Source organism: Barbatula barbatula, assembly GCF_947034865.1.
Source record: "Barbatula barbatula genome assembly, chromosome: 9".
NCBI lineage: Eukaryota > Metazoa > Chordata > Actinopteri > Cypriniformes > Nemacheilidae > Barbatula > Barbatula barbatula.
Genome location: NC_136772.1, coordinates 16,261,988 through 16,289,187, shown reverse-complemented (window position 1 = coordinate 16,289,187; position 27,200 = coordinate 16,261,988). Strand labels below are relative to the sequence as shown.

At 37.7% G+C, this 27,200-nt stretch overlaps 1 protein-coding gene across 1 annotated transcript in view; it reads left to right on the top strand.

The window, feature by feature from the left end:
* The first annotated feature begins 2,098 nt into the window (after positions 1-2,098).
* Positions 2,099-27,200, top strand: part of myo10l3 (myosin X, like 3) — a 59,990-nt gene continuing 34,888 nt past the window's right edge. Inside the window, exons 1-8 of the mRNA XM_079464896.1 lie at positions 2,099-2,411; positions 16,508-16,606; positions 24,031-24,189; positions 25,098-25,285; positions 25,660-25,794; positions 25,886-26,024; positions 26,317-26,401; positions 26,955-27,061. Coding sequence (XP_079321022.1) covers positions 2,391-2,411; positions 16,508-16,606; positions 24,031-24,189; positions 25,098-25,285; positions 25,660-25,794; positions 25,886-26,024; positions 26,317-26,401; positions 26,955-27,061 — 933 coding nt within the window. The 5' untranslated portion in view covers positions 2,099-2,390. The remainder of the gene's footprint in view (positions 2,412-16,507; positions 16,607-24,030; positions 24,190-25,097; positions 25,286-25,659; positions 25,795-25,885; positions 26,025-26,316; positions 26,402-26,954; positions 27,062-27,200) is intronic.

Below are 27,200 nucleotides of genomic sequence, written 5' to 3'. Positions count from 1 at the left end.
ACACCAGTGGGTTTCAGGAGGCTACTGAAACACTGCCAGGTTGTCTTATGTCCCCTCCCCCATTTCCTCACAGGCTTCTGTTATTAGCTACCCCACTCCCTTCCTTTGTCTGAGCTCTTTGTCTGACCTCAGGTATCTGGTAAATACAGTCTCTTGTCTGCATCCCTAAAAAGCACACCAAGGAGTTGATTCGGGTTTGATTCTTTGAAATGATTTGAAACTAATATCAAAATATTACCCAAATATTTTATTTTGGGGACTATGATGGGGTCACTTTCAAAAACGACAATATATTCAGATGAAGCAGAAAATACAAGCTTTTTGGATACTTTCCTAATTAGCCACTTGGCTTGAAATTTATTATTATTTAAGACTATACATAATGAATGAATGGTTATTTTCTAAGGAGAAAGTCATTTGGTAGATGACTAACATTAAACCTTGCATGTAAACCTTGCGTAGACTTGACATTTCTAAGACCTTCTTTGTCACATCTCCTTCTGCTGGCAGGTGCTATCAGCACACTTTGCTCATAAAAGCCAAACATGTTACTGTCTTAAGAAAACACATGCTTAGACGTGTAAAACTGTATCTGGACTAAAGGGAAATCTGGTGTTTTAATATATAGTTAATATAGTTCTAAAATGTGGTTGTTTGACAAGAGCTTGGTGTGAATAAAGGAGTTAAAATACAAACATAAATAATGATACATAACACATTAAAACAATGACTATAAACAGGTTATTTTCTCAATAAGAAATTAAAGAATTGTACAAACACTGTAAACTGTTGCTTACAATTGCTTATCAAAAGGAAATGTAGATACTGTAATGTTGTGTATGATGTGACTGTTGTTATAAAAACAAACTTCATTCACTTTTCTTTAAAGACTCTCAAGATTCAATTGAATTTGTTTTTAGAAGGGCCATTTAAAGTAGCCTACATCTTGGACTTGTACATTACACAGGCCACTCAGAGATTGATGTCTCCCACAGTCCCGGTGAGAATATAAAGCTAAAGAACGAACAGAATGAAGTTTGAGGGTGCACGTTATTTTATCTTGAGAAGAACTGCTTGGCTCCATTTACCATTATGCATTTGGCAGATGCGTTAATCCAAGGGAACATACAGTGCTTTCAGGCTATATTGTATATTTGATCAGCACATGTATTCCCTGGGATCCACAAGCCTTACCAATTGTAGCATCATAATCTAAATGAAAAAAAAAAAAAGTTGTGCACATCCACAGGTCACAAGGTCTCAGGTGCAGGACAAAAATAAAGTTAATCTAAGTTGAATAAACAAAATGTCTGCACACTGAAAACTGCTTGATAAATGCATTTATATAAAAGCTAAGTTTCGACCGTTTGGTCTATGTCAGGCATCAAGCATCATGTTCTCCAAATGGAACAGGGAAGCTGATGTTTTAATTTAGATCTCTGGCTTGTGAAGAATAATGCTTTTTGAGAAACTAGATACTTTGATCATTATTATTTATTGCTCTGGACCTTTTCTGTCCTTGCAGGCAAGGCTCAAAAAAATCATAGAAAGACCAACACACATCTTAACATTTGACACGAGCTGTTAGCAGAGATCAAGTTGAGCTCACTTAAATATATTAACCTCATTATAATGGTCAAAGTGTCTCTGTTGGCTGGCTTTTAATTACATTTATATTTATTATTAATATATATTTATTATATTTATTATTTAATTAAATTTGAGGGTAGCTCCACCATAACTTACTCAACTACATTATTGAACTAGTATTGCTTATTGAGTTACATTTGAAACAGGATTACATTTTAATATCTAATATCTATTTGATTATTTAAAGATTTGTAGCCATAATAATACTTAATGGGAAACAAACTTATTATCTTTATTTAGCGTTTAAACTCCATAAATATCAAACGATCTAAAATGGGAAAATGATGCCTTAACCAACATCACTTTTGCAAGACATGCAGCTTATTAAACATGTCCTGTGACGGTTCTGGTGCTCCCTCACACGGGCGTGTCCAGTGGGCGGTGTTCATGACCAAGTCCCGCCCTCCATACGGTCATACCCAAATGAGCCGGTTTCACGGTTTCCTCTACACAAAGATACACAAGCATACGCCGCCTGAGAGGAGCAGGATCCGGGATGCTCAAGACTTTCCTGTAGATCCCAACGGAGATATTTACCCGTTATAGAGCTTTGGGATCAGTTTGTCAAGCGTTTGAATAACTAAGTGTAAGCTTTATGAGAGGAATTACTGTCGGGACTCGGCGATGGGAACTTGGGCTTTGTGCTGAGTGAATGCCGCGTGAATGTGGAGCATCTATAAAGTGTGAGGAGTCAGTGGTACCCTAAACACATCAAAACCGGGACTGTAGGATTTACAGAGATGGATACCTTTTTTGTTGAGGTAAGAAAAAAAATGAACCACACCATTGTAACGATCGGTCATATTTCCGTTTTTTATTTATAGCTTTCACCTTTAAATGCATGTTCGTGAGCTTTGAGTTTGAATGACTTAGCCTTTAGACTTTACTGTGATTATAAAGAAACTCAAATGTTCATCTATATTTATATATACTCTTTTATGGTAAAATTATTAGGCTACAAAGAATTTAATTAGTTTGCTGAATAACTACATGGTCTATAAGTCTGAAAGGTGCACATGGTTCGTTATTAGGTGTTAAATCTGTAAAGGTACTCTGTCACTCCAGATGAGCAAAATATAAGCCCCTCTCACACCTACAGTATCAAGTTCAAAGGTTATTTAACACAAGCTCGTTGCCTTTGAAGATCTGCTTTCAGGACAGGGGTGAACAAAGTACCATCTTGATCTGAAGTAAAAATGCTTACAAACGCCTTGTGATTCAGACCCCCAGGATGTTTCATGTAAGGGATGTGAAATTCCTCCTCTGTTCATTGTTGTTCACTGTCTGTCAGGCAGAGAACAGACCCGCTGACAACGAAAGCTTAGACCTCACAGAGAACACACTGACCCACTCCACCAGTATAAATTCAATTTTGCTATATCATTCTGGTGGCACTGTAAACCCCTTACTCCAAAAGCTTGAGAGTTGAGACCACCAGAATGGTAGATTTACAGTATCAGAGTGGTAGTATGGTTTAATGGAATAGATTATCAAAAAATAACATAAAAGTTATTTATTTACCTAGTTGTCATTTATAAGGCATGTCAGTGACAGTTCATGTCTGTCAAGCTCTAAAACATCTAAAACTAACATCAATAAAGTATTATCAAAAACATCTGTGTTCCACAGAAAAAGGTAACAGCATATGGGTTTGAGTCGACATGTGGGGTAAATAAACGCTTTCAGATTGCTCATTTCTGGGTGAGCATTTCCTTTTCTTGCTTTTTGCCAAACGCTACCCGTGTTGTTTTCTCCTTCTGGTGGTCTAAACTTTTTTTAGGGTCCTATTAAAAAATCCTTGCGGCAGTTGGTCACTGTCAGCTGTTTCGCACACAACCCATTACTTCATATATAGAAGTGGCAGAATCATGCTTCTTTGTCATTAGACAAGCGGCACAAACCACAAATGCAATGACAAAAGGATATTCAGCATCCAGGGACGTAAGTACAGTGTAGTGCGGAGCTTTGGAGGACAAGTGTTAATGCCAAGAATGATTAAACATCTGTCTGGGGTGGATAGAGACGTCTGCGCCGTATCTGATATAAGGGCTTGGACTCACATGTATACGGCCAGAATGAAGAGGCTTAGAGGTCTCAACGTAAACATTTTTTATAGACGTGGGAGGAAGAGGAAATTAATTAAACATTATTTATATACGTGGGAGGAAGAGGAAATTCCCATTCTTTACTCAGCACAGCGGACAGTGGCTTTAATTAATCTGGAATTTAACAAATGTGAAAAGTATTTTTACAGTCACTCTTGGATCTAAAGAACAATTATACAGGCATGAGGATGTGAAGCCTTTAGGTTTGTAAATCATGACAAGGGTTAAACTAACATTCCAATGATTTTATCTCACTGATATATCAAGCATTACCTCACATCTCGTCTGAATCTACACATGGGACAAGGCGCAATATTGCTAAATCCCTAAACTCCCCAGGTCATGTTCTTGCTCAGAAAATCCCTCATCCATCCTCTCCCATCTGATGAGTCATTGACTAAATACTCAGTGTGGGTCAATCAGACCTTCCTGCTGGTGCTCACCTATCCACGCCTATAGATCATGAGATCTGCGCCTAGGATTACAGTGACGGTCCCAGGCGCACTGGTGGGTTCACCCTTTCATGGAGAGATTTATGAAGCACGAAGCTTCCCGTTTTGCTCGGCACATCACCTGTGACAATGGTCACTTTCACTTAACCCTTTGATTCTCTTGAGTCATTTTTACATTTTAAGTAAACAGCATGTTCTCATACTGATATCTTCCACTTGAAGCTAGCTAGTCTGGTGAAGGCACAGACCTGGTTAAAAATTGCCTGGTATTTCCTGCTCGCATACCAACCTGAAGAATGCTGTACAATCCTAATAGAGCCAGGGATACATCAAGTGTCAGCTATGTTAAAAATACCCACAAAATCCTCTCCATAGTAGCAACCTAAAAAAGGATAGGTGAAACGATGGTGTTGTCTGAAGCAACAGCTGCCTTGGTTTAAAAGAGCAACACCTTTTAAAACGATGAGCGGAAGAGTGTCTCGCATTCAACACCGGATTCCTTTTCCAGACACATTCCTGTCCGGAGGATACCGGTCCTCTTAACCCTGACCCGAGATTCCAAGCCAGGGTGGTCACTTACAGCTTTCTTCTGGTTTGGGTTTCACACAATGAGCCTTATATAGATTGAGTGCTTTCCAACCTGTGACTCAAAGCATTGCTGTCGCTTATCAGTAATTCATGCGGTGACATGGCAGCAATAAATTATTTGTTGGTAGATGACAGTTTATTTTGTTGGCCACAGTGTCGATACAGTTTGTGAATGAGATTTAAGGTATTTCTTATTGAATGCTTTGCTGTGGGTTGGCACTGAGATATTGGCAGCAAGTAAAATCAGAGCTTTTCCATTTGTGCTTTGTTGGGTGTGCAAGACAGGAAGACTAAACAATACAACTGTTGTTTTCCTGATCCTGTTCTCTGCCACACCTGTTTTGTTTGTGCAAAATTATAGTGTATAGCATTTTATGGCCCATCTTTTATTGAGAAGAATATTGAAAATATTGTAATATTTAGAGATGCACAGATACTAATTTCTCCACCGATACCCATTGCTGATATTTGTGAAATCTGCCGATGCTGATACCATTTCTAAAGATTAATATTTTTAAACTTTCTGAATGTTGTTAATTCATATAATTACTATTAATATTGAACATCAAACTTATGTTTGTTAACATCTTTTATATCCATTGCATTCTCCTGTGCTCTTTTGATTGACAGGATACATTGGCCCTGATGATCGGATGTTTTCAAACAAATAGTCGATAGTGTGGAAAATAGCTTTTATTGACCAATACCGATTATTGGCTGATATATCGATGTATCTTTAGAATATTTGCTATCATCACAAGTGTAGAATTCACATGAAATTGTTAAACGTTGTTATTAATATCACGTTTTTTGACAATACAGGTATATTGTGAAACTATAATAAAAATAATAAAAAACATAACAAACAAATAATAATAAACTAATAAAATCTGTGAATGTTTTTTCAAAATGTCTACAGATGTAGCATGTTCCCATCAACAGTAGAGCTGTTGTGGATTTCAAGGGGCCTTGTTGCACGTGCAGGAGTTATGAGTTCAAACTGGTCAGCTGTTTTCGAGCCGGGTACAGCGGCAATCCCACAAGGTCATATAATCCTATTCGATGCAGCCCAGACGTAAGCAGCAGTCTGAAAGGGTTGACTATTCTCTATACTGCTCTATTAGTCTGTCTGACAGATACAGTGTTTTGTGGCTTCACTAAATAGACATATTCTGCATTATGTTCATTCAGAACATTTTTACATTTCAGTGCATTTTTTATGTATGCTGCAAACGCATCAGAGATCAAGTTTGTAACATGTTTGTGGCAAGTGAAAAAACACACCACATGTATATACACCTATACACAATGTTTCATGAATATTCAATACACCCTTATAGTACAGTGTGCATCTGGACACAAAACCCAGATGGGTTCATCCGGAGACTCTTTGTTCAGACCGTTGGCTTTATTGGTCTTGTGCGTGGCCAATCTGTTGCACCAGCTTGCCCTTTTTCCTGCTCATTATGGGCTTTAAGGGATTGGTGTGTTGAATGTGCTGATGCTTTGATATACTTACTTTCTTTTAACAGTTGAAATAGAGATATAATTTCAAAAATCAATCCAAGCACTGGCAGGATTTCAATCTTCACATCTTAATATCTGCATGTATTTAGGCAGGCGGTTTTGAAGTCACATTTGTAACATCAATATAACCCATTTTATCATTAAAAGCTGGCCATTTTTGCTTTCGGTCATGGAGATACATGACCATGCATAAGGAAATCACAGTAATCCACAATGGTCATGGCTATTGCTAGCCACATCTAAGAACTTAATATTCACAGGCTATATTTTTTGCGATCTATAGAGTTTACTCAGTTGGGACGTCATAGACGTTTTTAGCTATTGCATCAACTTTGCTTATGTGCTATTGCATTAAAGCTCTACAAAAGACCTTACATTTACATTCATGTCATGTCACACTCAATAAGTATTTTGAGAGTTAAAACAGCACATTTTTGTCATGTTTTTATATGTAAGTACTACACCCCTTGTACTACACCCCTTCCCCCTTCATTTCTTAATACTGTACCTCTGCCCTCTGTTGTATGTACATCTGCCACTGCTCCTGCCCCCCTGCTGGTCGTGGATTCGCAAAATTGAGCCATTTAAACACAGCTTTTGTTTTGCCTAAGGGGTAAATTATGTGGAAGTAAAATCCCTTTAGCGGCCAGTTTGTGCCAATGTACCAGTCATGCAGCTGAAGGGACTACAGCTTGAACATTGTTTGGCCAAGATATTTTTTAAGATTTGTGTGAGTGTATAAGATCACTTCCCGTTTCTGTCAGAGATGTGAAAATACATTGGGTTTGTAACCTCCAATATAAAACAAGCTGAGTTATATTCCAGTGTAAATATCCATTAAATATGAATGATTGTCTGTTTTGACGTAATAAGCCATATGTACAAATTATCATCCCCTCAGGGCTAGTATATTTGTCAAATAGACCCACCTTTTCACAATATCCGTACCATCCCTCCCTCCCATCCTTCCTGTCCTTCTGGTGATGGTGAAGCATTATTATATGGCTTGTCAGTGGCTGTAGCTCGGGGCAATCAGAGCAGACGGGTGTAGCAGACAGACTTTAAAGGCTCTGATTAACACAATCAGGCCTATTTTAATCATCTGTTCACAAGAGACGGACCCCTGATAAGGCCCAAAAACATATTTTAACACAAAAAATAAAACTGGGTGTGGTCGAATTGGTGGATGTTGAATTTACATGGTGACTGTACAACAGTTATATGTTAAGTACAACAATATGTTCAAATTCAAATTTGTAATAAATATTTCATCTTGTTTTCTTAGATATTGTACAATCTCATTTTAATAAATAGTATTAAGGGGAATTTAATGTAAGAACATTAAAGGTTTGCACAGCTGTCATAATTTAAGATTGTTTCACCATGATTTGTTTCATAATAGACAGCTCCAATGTTACAGCACATAAATGCTATCTCACCACCTGTGACCCGACCTGAACGTCCCAGCTCTACTGGTGACAGGATAATGCTGATTATGAAAAATGATCACTTTTATTATTTATAAATGTTCACTTACAGGTCAATCTGCTGTATTTGACACTGATTTTTAAGAGAAAATATTGAATGCTCCCTTATTCGTAAGTGTTTGCTAAATGATATAAATGTAAAATCTGGTATACAATGCAAAACACCCCTAGAGCTATAACAGACAAACAGCCTACACACGTCAGTTTAAAGTCCTTGAGTGGTTAATAGATTGTTTATTATTACATGGCAAAAGAAAATTCTATGTATAATGGGAAAGTAATGTCCATAAGCCTAACCTAGTTTCAGAATAACACATTTAGAGTATAACTGTTTAGCCGGTCGAGAATTTGAGTTTCCGTTTTTAGTAAGAGTTCTTTCCCTGTGATTAAGACATGAACCAGAGCCGTCTACGACATGTGGATTACAGACATCGGTCATCAAAACAGAGTTAAGCCCAAACATTTACATGATGTGAACTGTCATCCCGTAAGAGTGAAGCCATATCAATGAAAATAACTGTAAGTTATTTGTTTGTTTGTGACACATTCATCAGTTATGCTTAGCAGTTAACATCATAAACAAGCAAGTTTCAAGTTATTCCCTGACAAAGAGTTGAATAAGTATGATTGTGTGTACAAGTCTCATTAGTGCGGTGGAGAAATTACATTTACATGATATTCTCAGTGGAAATCACAACTTGTGTGGCACTCTGTCTCATATTTACTGAGTTGCAGATGTTATGTACAGACCAGAGGGACGCATACCTTTAGCTCACAAATGGCTAAAAACAAGTATTTTCATTTGGTTTGATGTCGTTATTTGATGATTTGAAGCACTTACTCGACACTGATGCATCAGTCAACATTTATTGCTTTGTTGGCTCCCCACATTGGACGGAGTCTATGCAGCAGCAATAATCTAACCTCAACAGATGTTGTACAGATTTATGGGAAATGTGTAGTGATACAGTACAGTGGTATTAGACTTCTTAAAGCCTGTGATTGTAATGACTGAAAACAGACCTATGAAATCTCTTATTTTGTGTTTGAACAAAGTAAGGTTTTTTTCCAGTTTTCCCATTTTCAACATAAAAAGTCAAGACCAGTTAATGACCAGCAATGAGGTTTTGATATCTTACTGGGTATTTTGGTATTGCTATTAAACTTCAGCTTTGTTTCTTCAATGACCAGGAAGATATAACCTACTCTCTACTTTAAGACATGTATTTCTATTTAACAATATTAAGTGAGATTTGCAATAGATTATACCTTTAGATTATACCATCTTGTTGTTTATTTATAAGGAATAAAGTATTTAGCTTGGTTTACAAGAATAGTGCTCTCAAAAATAAAAATTCTATCGTAATACATTCAACCTCATAAAGGAATAGTTCACCTTAAAATAAAAGGATGTCACCATTTACCTCAGATTGTTCCAAACTTGTAGAAATGTCTTGGTTAAGATATTAGGAAGAATGTTAGCAACCAAACAGATCTCATCCCCCATTGACTCCCATAATATTTATTTTCCCTACTATGGCAGTAAATGGGGAATACGATCTGTTTGGTTATTATCCCTTTGATTATCCCTATTAACAAAACCTGTATATATATCTGTAAAACACAAAATAAGATATTTTAAGGAAAGTGGTGCTCAAACAGTGGAAGTTAATGGGGACCAGTTTTGTTTGGTTACCAAGTTCTTAAAAAGAATGTCTTTTATGTTCTGCAGAAGCAAGAAAGTCCTACAGGTTTGGAATGACATGAGGGTGAATAAATGATGCAATAATTTTTATTTTTGGGTGAACTATCCTTTTAAGGTTTACAGCTACAGTATGTGTTTGTCCACACAGAACTTGACTACAAAACATTTATCCACAGGCTTCATTCATACTGAGTGTAAATGAAAGCGTACCTTTAATCACTGTCTCCAGGCTGTGCTTCATGCAAATCAGTCAACATCTCAGTTGTAAGGTTAATACCATTAAGTATCAGCATCTCTGGATGCTAACAGCACTCTCTCTCTATTGTGTGGTCTGGGGGAAGTCTGGGAAGTGTCCTCCCCTGGGCCTACAGGCTCTCCATTAGCTAATTTCTTATCAACTGCACTCGAGCATCATTTATTCATACTGCTGTCAGCGTGGTGACGGAACATCAAGGCTGTTTATCTGATCCTGTACAAAACACTGCCCCTTCTACTGCTCACTACTGTCCATTCAACTGCGGATTAACATGTTCTCAATTGTTAATGTGGTAAATGTATTGCTTGCACGTTAGGTGAGGACATTTGTTGGGGTAATTCCGGAAATTTGTTTGATAATGTTTGAGCTCAGCATCGTGTGACCGTCAAATGGCCCCACTCAATCCTATTGCATTTTAAACATCCTTTGCTGTTGTGACCCAGATTTGAGGTGTGGCCTGCATGATGTCACAGAAGTCGATGGAGGCTGAGGACATGGGGTTGGGGGAGTTGTCTTGGTTTCACTGATCTCTGATGCACAGTAGTCACAGTTTCCCCTCTCCAACTAGACTTGTGATTTGTGAATATTTTGTGTGGCATACATGTTCTTGTGATTTTGGTGAAATCGAAGGATTTCCTTTTGCACAGATGATTGGAGATCGGCATTAACATGGTTCCAAAACCGCCTAGTAGTTGTAAACTCAAATATTAGACAGGTTGACCATCATTACTAGGGTTGGAAATCAATTCCAATTTGGAATTGAAAAGAATATGAATCAGATACTTTAAATAAAAATGTATCTTATCAATTCTTGTAAGTATATTCAGACAATCAGACAAAACATGCTTTCTTCTCTATGTGTTTAACAGAACTCATAAATATATATATTTTAACAAACCAGTCAATAAGTAGGCTAATTGACCATACACGTTGATATCTAAATCTTTTACTTCAACTGTGGAATCGAAACTGGGAATCAATAAGAATCGGAATTGATAAGCAGAATAGGAATAACTTAAGTTCAAACGATGACCAACCCTAAATCACCTATTCTTTTGTTTAAATTATATATTCATCCTCATGTAATTTCAAATCTGTATAACTCTCCTCTACAGAACACAAAAGAAGATATTTTGAGGAATTTTGGGACCTAAAAACATCAGCTCCCATTGTCGTCCATTGTATGGAGACAGATCCATGATACATTTCTTAAAATATATTATTTTGTGTTCCACCGAAGAAAGAGTTATATACAGGTTTTGAACAACATAAGATTTAAGATATGATGACAGAATTAAAATTTTGAGGTGAACTATTTCTTTAATATTAAGACTATCCTCATCAAAGCCCATCTGTAGGTTTAAACTCGGAAGGGCTTTGGATGTTCAACAGCAATGATCTCTCATCCTTGTGTTCTCTCATCAGTTTCAGGTTATCCAATCCAACTCCAGCCTCTAATCTCACTCATTTCTTGACCAATCCCTCTTCATTCCAATCTCTCAGTAATCCACAGGTCAAATTCCCAAATCTGAAACAGGTCAACCTGAGGAAGCTGACTGGTTTGATATAGAAAAAATTTGGTTTTAATTGCATGTTTTTGAAAATATTTGTTACTAAATTAATATACCATTATGAACCATTAGCTTTTTTCCCCCCCTATTAAAACCATTACAAATTCCTTTTTGTAGTGTGTTGTTGGGTATTTGGATTTAATGGTGTTCTATTGGTTCACATGTGCCCAAAAAAACCCCACTAATAGAATCCATTACATACCAGTAGACAACATTATAGTTTCCTTTAAATCCAATAAAATTCCCCTTATAACCATTAAATCCATTAAACTTTCTATAGAATATTTGATCAATTCCCACGAAACACCGAAAATGTATACCTGGAATGTCCTGTAACTCACTTTGTATAGGGCATCACGTGTATAAATGTACTCTAAATGTAATATCAGGAAATAATTCTATTCATGCAGTCTATATCAGACTTTTTACTGCTCACATCAGCACAGGTCATCAATGATGTGAAGTGCTCCTCACATCTGCACAGCTGCTCTGAAGGAAAGCCAGAGGTCAACGGAGGTTTCGGTATTGTTATGGTAATTTGAATAAGTGTCGCTGTTTGTAATCTAAATAGTGTGCAGGGATGCCATTGAGACAGAGCGTGACCAGCTGCTTTGAAAAAGAAGCTTTATAATATTGGCAAAGACCCCTGGAGCTCCTCTCAAACAAACCTGTGTACTAAAATACTGAAATGCCACATAGTGGTGTGTGATCGGAAAAACATGGCAAATGTCTTTGTCTTCATTTGTGGAAGTTGGTTAGTTTTCTTTTGTTGAGTTGATTGGATCACTTGATACTCTTGGTCTTGGGCTACCTGCCACAAGGAGAATGAGACACGCCACCTTGAGCTGTGTATTCTCATGAATGATTCACGCTCATTAATAAGCAAATCACCTCCAAATTCGGTGCTGTTAAACACACAGCGGTAATAGAAGAGGTTTCAGAGTCACACGATGCTTGAAAATGTGTTTTCTGATTTTAAAATTACACTGGGCTATTTTTTGTAAGTTTGGAGCAGTAACAGCTGAGTAAACGTCTCTTGTATTTTGTTAAAGGTCCAGTGTATTAAATTTAGCAGCATCTAGTGGTGAGGTTATGATATGCTAAGATATCGCAAGGTTTGCTCTTCTTTGCAGAAGGAGATAACGTATTTACAAACATGCTCTGTATAGCAGTATGTCCATTTAGGGCTATTGTAGAAACAACATGGCAAATTCGATGCAAGGGGACCCCGCAGTGTATGTAGATAGAAATAACTAATTCTAAGGTAATAAAAATATAACGCTTCCTTATGTAAGGTCTTTATACACCTCTGAAGACATAGATATGTATATAATATTGAATTATGTCAATGGATCCTCCAAAGAAATACACAGGACAGGTGAATGGGTGTCAGTGATGTTCAGTTACGACTTTCTTCAAAGTATCTTCTTATGTGTTCTACAAATGAAAAAAAGGTTTGAAATGACAAGAGGGTGAGTAAATGATGATAGAACTTTCATTTTTGGTGTGAACTATCACTTTAACCATTGCCTTACAGTAGGTTTATTTCTTTATTATTTTTTTACTTTTGCTTATTGTGTCTTGTATTGATAGTCATAGTGTGTAGAAAGTATGGGAAATAATGGACAAAATAAGCTGGGGAATGACATGTGTCAAGTCCATGTCTTTAAATAATTGATTAATATTTAAATTAGATCAAGTTGCTGATGTTAATGTAAAGCAAAAACTCTATTGATGTCGTTAAGTATAAACCGAATATTTTGTTTGCACGTGTGCTGCACTTTGACAGTCAGACTTTGACAAACTCTTAAGCTGCCCAGCTGGCTTTTGTTGAGGGATATCCGCTCGGTTGCCCCTGGGACCCGAGCATGACCATTCTGTTTTGAGGCGGCCGAGGTGATGGAAAGGTGGGGAAAGAAATGAGGAGAGAATGGAAGGAGGTTTGTGTTTCTGTGACCATCTGTTGCGTATACAGTACAATGCAGCCCATGCACAAAGCATGCAGCATCATGAAGCTCTCATTTGGAAAATCTTTAACCTCACCACATAATGTATGACATCACAGAGCGGGCCACAGCGGTTTTCCAGCCGTGCCAGTGGAGACATGTCTGCTTTCAAACATTGTCATTAAAGTGGGATTATTATAGGAGAGAAGTTCAGACTTTCTCTTCCCTTTTGAGTTGACTCAAAATAAATATGAAACGCTGGAATTTATGCTGTTCAGAATGACTTAAAAATAGATGACATGATCACTGTTATTTTTTGGGGGGATGATGTGGGGCACAATGGGTTTCTTTAATGATAGGGTGTTGTTGCTGGTTGCCAGGGCATTGCTGGGGTTTGTACCTCGTTGCTATGTGGTTGCTAGGGTGTTCTGGGTGTGTGCTTGCCAAATCAAAAGAGCTTACCCTATGATTTCCCATGACCCTTTGTTGGCCTGCCATATGATGTTCTGCTGCATATTGTAAATATGGTGTGGGATAAAGTATTATTTTAGGACCCATGTAATCCTCATCAAGTGAAAATCATGTCTGGAAAAGTTATCAGAACCTCAACAAACCCCATGATACGAGGGATCATTCCTGTTAATTTGCACAGACGGTATTGGGAGAATTATCTGCTAAATGATTTCCAGCATGGGTTTTTAACCTCTTCAGTTCATGGGCATATTTTGCCTTTTTGACCTCAATTTAAAAGAGTGCCCTACCCAAATGCATTGGAGTAAATTGACAAAAAAAAGTTTTGGTAGGCTATGATATGTCATGTTTGCTTGTATTTACTTGCATACACTAACAGTCTTTATTCTGAGCATATTTATTTATTTATCAATTAACAAAAAAGAAAAAATAAGCGGATCAGCTCATGTTTACTTCCATAAGAGAAAATCTTCTCACAAGGAAAGTAATTGAAGCACGACTCCACGTGCCATAAAGCCTGAACGTTATAATTCAGAGTTATGTAACAAAAGCACTTCATCTTCCTAAATCCGCAGACCTGCTTCAGCTGTAATAAAAAACATGTATCTCAGTCTCATCACGTAAAACAGCTTTTCTGTGTCCGGTGCCAGTTGTAGACCTGTCTGACCCATCACATCTGATTCTTGATTTTAGATAAATAAAAAAAACGCTTTATCGTCTTTGTAAATAATGCCATTGTGTTATCCAAAGCTGATTTTTCTTCCGGAGGGCACGCCTATGTGGCACATGCTAGCGGGTGGAGAATTTTAATCGTGTTTAGTCTTGTCATTCTTTTGTGATGATTTAATGTGGAAGAAAAATGTATTGTTTAATGTTTCTCTGTAATGGGACACACATTAGAATACAGTTTTAGCTTCTCTTCTCATCTCTTTCCTTTTTTTAATGCCCTTTAACTCAGTCCCGTAGGCCCCCGAGCATTAGTGCTACATTTAGCGAGGCTTTTAAAGAAGCATACAAGCCTGCATTCACTGTGTTGACACAGGAGATAATGCACTAAGTAAAGCGATAACACTATTGTATTCTCAAAGATGGCTTTCTAAAAAGAGACATTTTTTAAAAGCGCCACATTTTTCTAAATCAAACACATTGTTTTATATGAGGGTACACAGACCGACAGCGCCTTTTGTTGCCTTCATTATAATGTTTGAAAGCTTAAGTTACTATGACCATTTTTGTTTTTATTTTAAGTTCAATAGTGTTTTTAAACTTCACCAGACGATCATCTTAATTTTCCTGGGCATAACATGGATTTACCTGTCTGGCATGCCAAACACCAGGTTATTTTTACCCTCAACTTGAACTTTAATCTGTCTGGCCTCATTATGATCCAGCGTATCTTGTGTCTTTGATCATCTTCATACAGCGTGTTTTGGAAATAGTGGTTATATATTGTGTGCATGCCTGCACGTGCGGCCAATGGAACCCGTCGCTGTTGCACATGTCAGCTTGTTGTTAATAGTTAATGAGGATTGATATCTCTGAGCCCTGACCTTGGGGCTTGGGTTTCGCGCTGGACGCTGCTCTCATTGATCCTTTGGTTCTCATGTGCTGTTGGACAAACTACTCTTTCAACACTTCATTGGTCATCTAAATGCGTGCGCTGTGAAGATCTGTGCCTGCCAGTGTTAGTGTGACCGTCTTTACTACAAATGAGAAGGACCTGGGTGCTATATAACAAGGAGTCTGCATGGCTAACAACAGCAGGAAATGACTACTGGTCTCTGAAGCCTCTTTTCCTGTTTTGCATCTTCATTTCTGCATTCTTGGCGTCCTGATCAAAAACATGGAAGTCATCACTGTGTTTAAAGGCTGAAGACAAAAGCATATTTGGGTCACCCTTTAATAGCAGCTGTTTTGTTAACAGGAAATATTGTTAAAGGGATAGTTCCGAAATATAAGTCCGAAATATATATATTTTTAGTCATAATTTATTCACCCTCATGTTAAATGTCTGTATGACCCTTCTGTGAAACACAAAAGAAGATATTTTGATAAATGTCTCTGTGGTTTTGTGTCCACACAATGCCAGTCAATGGGGGTCAGTGTTGTTACACTTTTTAGTGACCTTTTCCTTTAAGTTGTAGCGTTTGAAGTATATTGATGATATAACATTTATTTTTAACCATAATTTGGAATTCTGTTTTAGCATTGATTGTTTTACATGGGCAAGCACTGCTAATTTTCTTTTAATTATAGAGCTTTTTTATTAACACTGACATGAGCAACAAACATCTCTTTTTAAAAATAGAATAGGATATAGTTTGATGCCCTCAGAGGTCTTTGTCTGCACCATGTGCTGTAGGCATAAATAGTATTTCTTTGCTGCCCGCATATACCCACAAACACCAGTTGACAAGAAGATTTCAAATGCACCACTGTCCGAGAAATGAATGATGAGCAAATATTTTTTTATAATGGTGAAGGAAAGAGAGGGATCATGGCAGGATTTAAAGGTTGGGCTATGGTTAACTGCTTTCATATAGGGCAAACCACACAACTTCTCCTTGTGTCAATTGAAATTCTTACAACTTCCCTTCATCATGTTCTGTCCTTAGCCCATTTAGAAGTATGTAAAGTAAAGTTCCCATCCGTATGCATACATATTTGGTTTCTATAGCAACCACAGGTGATTTTAATAAGTCAGATCTTTCTCCAGTTTGCTTTAATTGTCTGTCTGTATGTGTCTCAGGGTGCTCGCGTTTGGGTGCGAGACAAGGAGCAGCTCCTGCCGTCCACCGTCAGCTGCTGTGATGAGCAAACCCTCATCCTCACCACAGACTACGGAGAGGTAAGAGGAACAATCTGCTTCAAACTCAAATTAACATCTTTCAACTGTTTTTAAGAAATAGTTTGCCATAAAATACTAATTTACTCTCTGTAATGTTATTTCAAACATGGCTTTTTCTTCAGTGTAAAAAGGCTTAAGGTGTTTGTTGACATAGACAAAATAGACAGCAAAGACAAAATAAACACCACAACATGGTGTGTTAAGACATCAGTTACATTGATGCCAAGTGCTTGCATGCCCATTTGGGTAGATGGTTGTTTTTTATTGAAAAACAGACATGTTGCCACTTGTTTCCCACACAAAGCTACTACATTATACCTGTATTGTATAGCCTTCCAAGACTTAAAATAGATATGTTTTTGGTACTTTTGCTTTTAAACAAAATAAGTGAATTTTTTGTGAATTATTAAGTCCAGAATTCTATTTATATTTATGAACTATTGCAAGTACGCTGTGACCATCTGACGTTTGCGCAAATATGACAAGACTTTTGGTATGAATAACAGGAATGTCCGTGAGTGTGTTTTGTGATTTTGTTCAATCAGTATAGCCGCTGTTAAACCTTTGTGTCTGGAGGAAATCCTGTTCTCAGAACACAATGAGAGAGAAAATGCAGGTCAAAATATATTTATCAGATGTATGTCAACATGTCTGTATTGTGCTTTGTCCTAATTCTATATAGTAATATAGAGTTTGGTAATGAGTGTACTTATCCATTCTGTTAAAATGGGATCATATAAAAATAAATATTTTTAGCACTAACTGAGGCAGCTATTTGACAAAAATGTTCAAATATAATACCACAAGACGATGTAACAATTAAAATGACATGAAATATTCTGTAAATGTTTTTTTTCTTGTCTCCATGATCTGCCACAATGAAAAACAACATACAAATCTGGTTAATGTGCTTAACAGTTACATCATATGAGATTGAGCATAATTTGTATAAATGAGCAAACGTGGTTTACGCGCTTAAAGTGTTTTTACCAAACATAATGCACATACTGAAATTCTCTTATATCACGCACATTATATCAATGACTTCTGATATGGCTGTAAGTAACTGAGTAGGCTCTCTGTTAGCACCAAATCAGATCAGTCATACAGTACATTAAGTGACAGGCTATTATCGGATTGAAATGCATTTAAACTGTAGAAAGGGTTCCTGAGACAACACCATCGACTACAGATAATCTAACAATTAGTATAAAAAAGAGAATATCTTCATGTGAGACCTCTCTTACAGCATGCATTGCAGGATCAGGTTTATAAAAACCTGGTTTGTTTTAGAAGTGCATGGGACCCCATCGCATGTTTAATTTAACAAGCTTGCAGTGGCATCCATGGCAAACTGGAGGTCAGAAGAGGTCAGGAGGGTTTGTTTGAGTTATTCACAAATATCTGTGAGGAGAGAGTGACACTTCTATGACACACTGCTCATTTATCAGCGTTAACACACACGGGTCTGGAGGTCAAGGTTAAGCTCGGCCTCCTCTAGGACAAGCTCCTCCTGCAGGAAAACACTACAGGCACAAGCAGGATGTAACCCCCTTTCCAAACATTGGCTCGATCGTCAGCCATCCAATTGAGCACCTTCATCCAATTACTTGAGTTTTGCATGAGAGACAATCAGGCTAAAGCCCAGAAAGTGGCCAGAGCCATTATAGGATGGAATAACCATTGAGTGCAGTAGAGTATAAAGAGTCTGTAAGCTTTTAAAATGTACAACTTACTAATAAGCATCAGTGATTTATCCCCACAGTTTTTACACTTCAATTTAATTGAATTAATTTTGATTTGTAAAGTGCTTTTCGATGGCACATTGATTCACAACACAGTGCTGTATTCATTTCAATTGAATTAATCTCCAATTGAAACCGTCTGAACGTTTGCATTAAACATATAAATATATCATAATTCTATAAGTTTTCTAAAACTTCAATTATTTTAGACCTCAGATGCTTTTATTACAGTTATCAGCAGCATCTTCAGCATTTAGATATAAAGTCAGGTTTTGATTCGTAGTACAAAGACAGTTTTTGGCAGGGTGTGACTGGTTCTGGAACAGCGGATATGTTGGGTGTAGATCGCTTCCCGTGGTTTGTCCCTATCCTCTATTGCCCACCCACATAATACATATTCATGTTTTTTTTCTACACAACAATACAGCAGGGTGTGGTCTTTTAACACAAAGCATCCTGCAGGACAATTGCATAAAATGGCAATAATTCCAAACCTTCAATTATAATTTGTACATAATACTTTTCATTAACAAAGTTGAGACTAGTTGCAGGTATTATTCAGTGATAACATTTTGCAGAAACCTTATTGCTGACAAACAATGCATTGATTCTTATGAATGCAAAAACAAACAGTTACGGCACATTCAGGCAGTTTTACATGTATTTATCATATCTCATATGTGGATTGTTTTAGTTCATCTCATGGTCAGGGTAGTGCATGAGTCAGTGTGGCTTCAATACAAAAGCGAAAGCATTGATTGTGTGCTTAATAACTCTGGATCAATAGATTTAGCAGATGGTATCGCATGCACAAGCACGTTTAAGAGCGCATGTGGTTGCTCGCAGAGTGCATTGAGGTTATATTTAAAAGAACATGAAAGCACTTATTGAATGCTAACACTTAGTGAAGAATACTTACAGATAAAAAGCATGTAACTTCTCATGAAAATCACACTGAAGATTAACAAATATTTTAAGCTATTAATGAATCAGTGTGTGCATAATAAAGTACAGGAGGAAGTCTCCAGTTTTGTGTTTATCTCTCAAGTATGTTTTTTTACCATGAAGAAACCTTACAGTAAATTGGATTGTTTTTTTTCAAGCAATTTAATATTGGAACATAAAAAATGATTGATCATAATCATTACAAACTACAGGAAGTGCAGAGCATTATATCAAGGATGTTGACAGTGGATGATTTTTCAAATGTTTCCCTCATCAGGATCCCCTGTACTCTCACAACGTGTCTACATCAGACGCGACCGGCACGACTCGACAAAAGACATAAGAAACGCATTAGAACCCATTCAAATTTAAGATTTTGTCTACACTGGATGCGGCAAGATCCCATTAGAATGACCTGTGTGTCATGTCGTGTGGACACGGTGTTAGTGATGGTCCATTGCCTAGCAACCAGAATGGATGTTCCTTCTTCCTGTCTGTCACCACTGCTAATGGAAGTATGACAAGGTGACATGTGCCAATTTGTTGAGCACAACAACAAAATCTAACCTGGGGCACAGCGATGGTCATAGATGTTTATCGCTCACTATTAATTTACACCTGAAATATTATTACAGTTCCCTGTGATCCCTGGCCTCTTTTTGCTTTGAGACATGCGCTGCTATTTTATATCTTTCATGTGATTTAGCTAGGATTTAAAATGTTGGACATTTCCCAGTTTTTTGTTTACATCCTTGGGACCCATCATACAGGCACACGGCTTCTCGCATCACTGTTATGCTGACGACACCCAGATCTACATCTCGTTTCACCCAGACGATACCACTGCAGCAGCTCGCATAACAGCCTGCCTAGAAGACATCTCAGCTTGGATGAAAGAGCATCACCTCCAGCTGAACCCGGCCAAGACAGAACTACTTGTGTTTCCGGCACACCCCAAGGTGCAACACGATCTCACCATCCAATTTGGCAATACCATAATCACTCCTTCCAAAACAGCCAGGAACCTCTGAGTCATATTTGATAAACAGCTGTCCGTCAATGATCACATTGCAAAGACAAACGCGATCATGCAGATATGCCTTATTCAACATTCGAAAGGTTAGACCCTATCTCACTGAGCACAACTCCTTGTCCAGGCCCTGGTAATCTCAAGGTTAGACTACTGCAATTATCTCCTTGCTGGTCTTCCTGCAAAGGCTATCAAACCACTCCAGCTGGTTCAAAACGCAGCAGCATGCCTCGTCTTCCAACACCCTAAAAGGGCTCATGTGACACCCCTTTTCATCTCTCTCCACTGGCTACCTGTTGAAGCCCGTATCAGCTTCAAGTCCCTGATGCTTGCCTACAGGGCTATCACTGGATCTGCACTGGCATACTTTCACATCCTCCTACACTCCTACACCCCATCAAGAACCCTGCGTTCAGCAAACCAGCTGCGCCTTGTAATGCCTTCTCATAAGGGCAGTAAATCACTTTCCCGCTCATTCTCCTTCACAACTCCTTCCTGGTGGAACATTCTTCCTAACTCGGTCCGGTCAACCACATCTCTCACAACCTTCAAAAACGACTTAAAACCCATCTTCTATACTTGACAGACAAATGGAAAAAAATTAATGTACACTAACCCTCTCTCTTTCTCTCTTGCTCATGTATGACTTATCGCTTATTGCTCCCTGAACTCTTTGTATGTCGATTTGGATAAAAGCGTCTGCTAAATGACTTTATGTAAATGTACTGTCGTTTTTTTCATTCAGTTTACTTGTCCCCGGGTTGTGCTACATGATCATCAGACTGAAATTAATGAGATCAGAGTGATACTATCAGAGTGATGAATATGATATATCGTTGAGTGGGAGAGACAGATTGTCTGACTAATGGTTCTGATTATATGAGTCAAGATATTAGAACATATTAAAACAACCTCAAACCAACAGCAGAAAGCACAAGGTATATCCCTGAGCACTTTCTGTCATGATTCTGTCGCATCAAGTCATGTTTCTCTTTGTTTAGTGGCAGGATCATGACAGAACCTCATGTTTAATGTGGAGAGAGGCGACTATTGTTTATTAGGCTTGCCATATGCTCTCTCCGGTCTCGTCTCTGTTCCCATCCTCTCGTTTCCTTGTTATTGCTTCATGCCCTACACTGGTTCCCCTCATGATTTGCTCCCTTTTTTAATGTCTTGTGCTGGTTCATTGTGGTTGTTGGGCGAGTTCCTATGTTAGTCTAGTCTAGTGTAGTCTAGTTTTGTATTTCATGTTTAAAGTTCATTTTAGTCTTGTTTAAGTGTAATTAGTCTTAGTCCTGTCCTGTGTTGTCATGTTATTATTTTCCTGTGTTTTGTTACGTTACCCCCTTGTTGGTTTTGTTATGTATTTTTTATTAGTCTTCTGTTAACCCCTTACCCGCTGTCTGCACCTGGGTCCTCTCTCCGTGTCTCACCACCGCGATCATGACAACTTTCTGCAAACATTTTGCAAATTCTAGGCAAAGGGTGGCTGATTTGAAGGTGCTTAAATATAGTCACAACTTAATTCCCACAATTACAGTTGTGGTATTTCATTGTTTTGATGGGGATTAGTTTTATTCCTAATTGTGGAACTTTTGACTGTTTTTTATGTTAGATATTTACTTCTGAGCTACAAAACTATCATCAAATGTGAAATCACACTTTGTCTGCAAAAATGCCTTTTGGAGACAATAAAAGTGTGTGCTGATAGAGGCTTAAAATCAGTATCATAAATTTGAGCACCGTGTGAACCAATCCATTTGCAAGTGTCAATCCATCCATTAATATTTTTGTTACATTCTGTAAATGTCTGTTAGAAACGTTTATATTGTCATGTTTTGCTTGCAGTACCATACACTGTAGCTGTTCCATCAGCGCTGAAAGGGATCATCTCCAAGATAAGAATGTGGGGAATCACTCTCCAAAACCACAGGAATGTTTTATTGCTTAAACATCCTTGACCTCTGAGCTGGGTGTCTGTGAGTGGATCAGATGGCTGGTGGATTTCATGGATGAACTTTAACCCAGTGAGGCGTTTGCTTCCTGCTGCCCTGAGAAATGACCCAAAGAGAGCAGATCTCTTTTCTGGGCTTGCTATTTGGTTCCCATCATCATTGCTGTCACACAGAGATAATGTTAACCATGATACACATACATACAGAACTATGTGAACTATGAGCTGCTCTGCTTTTGCAACAATGGCTGCATTACACATGAATGTGTGATGAGGAGGTAATAGCACCCCCTGGAACAACCTGTGTATTGTGTTTGTCTGTGTTTTTGGAATCACAGTGCCACTCACTCACACCCTTTGACGCTATTGTATTTCGCAAACACCTGATGTTATGTTTGCTGCATGCTGTTTTTTCTACATGCGTCACATTATCTCGGATCAGGGTGGAGATGCTGTCAGGGTGCTGTTTCCTTCCAGTCATAATCAGTCTGACCCACCTATCTGCAGACAGACCTGACAAATGAAAGTGAAAGTGACCTATTTGTCAGATATGGTGACCCATTCCCGAAATCTGCATTTAACCCATTCAGAAAGTAGTGAACACACTCACAGCAAGTCGTGAACACACATACACTCGGAGCAGTGGGCAGCTATCACCGCAGCACAGGGTAGCAAGTTCATCCATAAGGATAACATCATTATTGCATGCCATTATTCATTTGTACAGCCAATCTTGGGATTCAGAAGATAAATTAGTCACATACATATACAAATGCTGTAATTCTAAGAAATAGAAAAGTTCATCTTTACATTTTCCAAAAAAAATGTGAGAGCCACAGTACAAGAATATTGCCAGGATATTAATGGATAAAGAATGATGGGGGATGTTATCCGGCAATCTGTAACTTTTGCATCTAGGATGTCACTGCAACTTTGTGTAACCACAAACAAGATGTTGCTATCTGTACATATTCACCAAATTAATGAAATTCCAGTGTATGAAATGTAGCAACATCTAGCGGTGATGTTACGCATTGCAACCAACGACTCACTCCAATGCTCCCCCTTCCTTTCAAAGCATTACGTTGGCTGACACAGCATTAAGATGTTGTCACGTTTAAACTTCTTTCCCGATGGAGATAACGTAGAAAATAAATAATAGAAAAGCACTCTGTAGAGCAGTGTGTCCCTTTAGGATACAGTAGAAACAACATGGCGAATCCCATGCAAGAGAATCCGCGGTGTATGTAGATGTATTTAGCTCATTCCAAGGTAATAAAAACATAACACTTCATTATGAAAGGTCTTTACACATCTCTGAAGACAAAGTTATGTATATTATATTGCATTAATACTGTATATATTACATTTCAAATGCAACAGGTAATAGAGACATCAGTCTTGTGATGTCACATACTGTAGTGTTTCCAGGAATTTGAGGACAGTGAAAGTGAGAGGGTCACTTTAAGCATGTCATGGGGTATGGTTTCAGGAATGTGAAACAACTTGTCAGAGATAGAGGGAGAGAGAGAGAGTGAGAGATCAGGCCCTGGCAGATTAGTAAGACAAGGTACAAGCCCACACACACTGTGTAAGTCAGCTTTTGCGTGGTACCGCGTTTTTCAGAGCTCATGCCTTCTGAAGTAGAGTTCATGTCAATCAATTGTTCAATTAGACAACATTATAGGTTCAAGAATGTTGTGTTTATTTTGATAATCACTTCGTCTGTGTGTGTTTTTGTGTGATGAAGGTGATAACTCTGGATCAGGTGGAGGTGCACAGGCTCAAGGTTTCTCCCATGCATCCCACCAGCATCAATGGAGTGGAGGACATGTCCACTCTGGCCGAGTTGCATGAGGCCGCTATCATGCACAACCTCTTCCTACGCTACCAGAAGGACCTCATTTATGTAAGATCACTTTTTCATGCATTCATTATATTTAACACAATAATACTGATATTATACAGCCGTGGAAAATAATAAAAATAAGAGACCATTCCAAAACTTAATTTATTCAGCATACGTATCTAGATGTGGCCATTTTGTTGAATTTCAACAAAATCTCATCTCATTAGTGACATAACGTCACCCAACAGCAATGTGAAAGACACATGAAAACTGTTAATTAAAATCAAGGTTATTACATAATTTTTTGAACTTTTCCTAATTGGAATGCTGAAAAACAGCATCTTTTCTGTTATTTTGACCTGTCTCTCCAGTTTTCATTTTCTGAAAATAAATGCAGAAATAAATATTGTTATTAGTTCACAGAATGAAACAAAAACAATCATTTTACCTAAACACATACCTACAATTAGTAAATAATAATAAAAAAGAAAATGTTGTCTCATTTCAGCGACTGTATATACATTAAACTCGTATAGGAATTTGCAGTGTTTTCATGTGCAAAAGGGAAAAAAACTAAACATTGAAAAGACTTTGCTTGGTTAAGCGTTTGGAGTGTTTAATCTGAGCTGTACTTTGAGCTGAGAATGTTGCAGAAGTGTTCAAAATATGTTAAATCAGGATTTTGGAAGCATCTGTAGTTGAATATTAAATTTGTGTTTTCCCATTTGTAAAGCAACAGTGGGAATATTGTAATGATTGTGATGCAGAGAAAGGCATATGTGTGGCCCTGGCTATATCAATGAAAAGCAATTGCAATAATTACTACATGAAAAGCTTGGATAATACATTATTAAAAACATTTCTTCAATTCCAAAGTACAAAGGATTGCCCTTTTCCATAAATTCATCAATATTAAATATACTACATTATGTGAACACTTAAACTCATCATTCTTTGGTGTTTTGCAGACTAACATTGGCTCCATCCTGGCAGCTGTGAATCCATATAAACAGATAGCAGGTCTGTACGACCCTGAGGCAGTAGATATGTACAGCAAACATCATCTGGGGGAACTGCCGCCACACATCTTTGCCGTAGCCAATGAGTGTTACCGCTGCCTGTGGAAGAGACATGATAGTCAGTGTGTTCTCATCAGGTAACTTCCTGTCAACCTGGTGTCTGTTTCAAAGTCGAATCATATTACAACATTTTGTCTGACCAGACTGCTGCCTGTGATTTGTGCTTTTGTAATTTTTAAAAACACACAGACACAAACCTCCAGACACAAAAGTTCCAAACTACTTTAATCCAATCAGATTCATACAAGTGAACAGAAATGCATTCGAATTATAATGTACGTTTTCTTGCAACTTTGGAACCATGAAGAATGGCCATTTATTTGTTCAGTGGTAGGAATCAGTGGAGGAACTATATAACAACTATATAAAGTGCATAATAATCATTCTCCAAACCGCTGTAAGTGCTGTGTGTTTGATAACATTGTAAGGTATTTTTTTCATGTATTTTTAGTGGTGAGAGTGGCGCTGGGAAGACAGAAAGCACTAAACTGCTGCTAAAGTTTCTGTCTGTCATGAGTCAGAACTCCACAGGTTCTCCACTGTCAGAGAAAACTATGCGAGTGGAGCAGGCCATCGTACAGAGCAGGTAACAATTCATACACATGCTCGCACATACTCTGTAGAGACGTTGTCTTCCGTTTTTATTTTAACAACTGTATCTTTTTCCTCTGCTCCAGTCCAATAATGGAAGCGTTTGGAAATGCTAAAACTGTTTACAACAACAACTCCAGTCGCTTTGGCAAGTTCATTCAGCTTCACTTCTCTCAATGTGGAAACATTCAGGGCGGCTGTATTATTGATTACTTACTTGAAAAGGTATGCTTGGTTCATCATTTCTACATTTAAAGAATGTTTAGGCTAAAACAAATAAATGTGATGTCAAATTAAGGAGAAGGGTTTTATGAATTTAGAATGTGTGATTATGGGGAAAAAGCTTGTAAAGATCATGTCCCTAAATTCTGTATAATATAATTCTAACGAAAAAATGCTCAGTTTAAGCATCGCCTAGACTTTCGTACCCCAAATCGACATTGGATATATCACTACGTCAATGCTTAATATAGTTTTGAATGACAAAAAACTAATTTGAAGCTAAATTACATTTCAGAATCGAGTTGTCCGGCAGAATCCGGGAGAGAGGAACTATCACATATTTTATGCATTGTTATCAGGTGCCCACCATGAGCACAGAGGTGAGATTTATGCATTTACGCAGTCGTGGAAAAACTTTGGAGCCATTTCAAAATGTCATAATTATTTTACGTTTTTCTGAGTTTACTATTTATAGGCATGTGTTTGGGTAAAATAATTTTTGGTCCATTCTGTGAACCGCAAACAATATACAAAAAAAACTGGATAAACTGGTAAAAATTAAATAAATTATTCTCCGTATTTTTTCAGAGCCCATGTTCACTTGTAAGGTTATTTAGGAAAAGTAAAACAAATATTTTTGTGATAACCTTGTTTTTTATCACAGTTTTCACCATGTCTTCTTATGCTGTCAGTCTTTCACATTGCTGTTGGATGACTTTGTCACTCCTGAGGTTTGATTTTGTTGAAATTCAACAGACACTGGACTGGAATGGCTACAATACATCTACAAATGCTGATTAAATGAAAATTTGGAATGATCGCTTAATTTTTTCTGCGTCTGTACTGTATAACCATTAAACTATCACCTGTTTTTAGGATTGTTTTTCACTGGTCACTGTGTTGAACCCCGTGTATTTTGTTTTTCTTAATCAGAAATGTATATGTTGGCTGATTCTCCTGATGCATATCATTACCTGAATCAGTCTGGCTGTGTGAAGGACAGAAGCCTGGATGACAAACAGCTTTATGCTAGTGTCATGGTGAGTCAGGTTTAAATGTTTGATCAGAAATAGAAAACAACAGAACATTTTGACAGAAAAAAGAAAACGATTAAATTGACCACAGTGGCATTTTGTCACTTTCATTGTCATTTCACCTTGTTTGTGAAATGTTATTTTT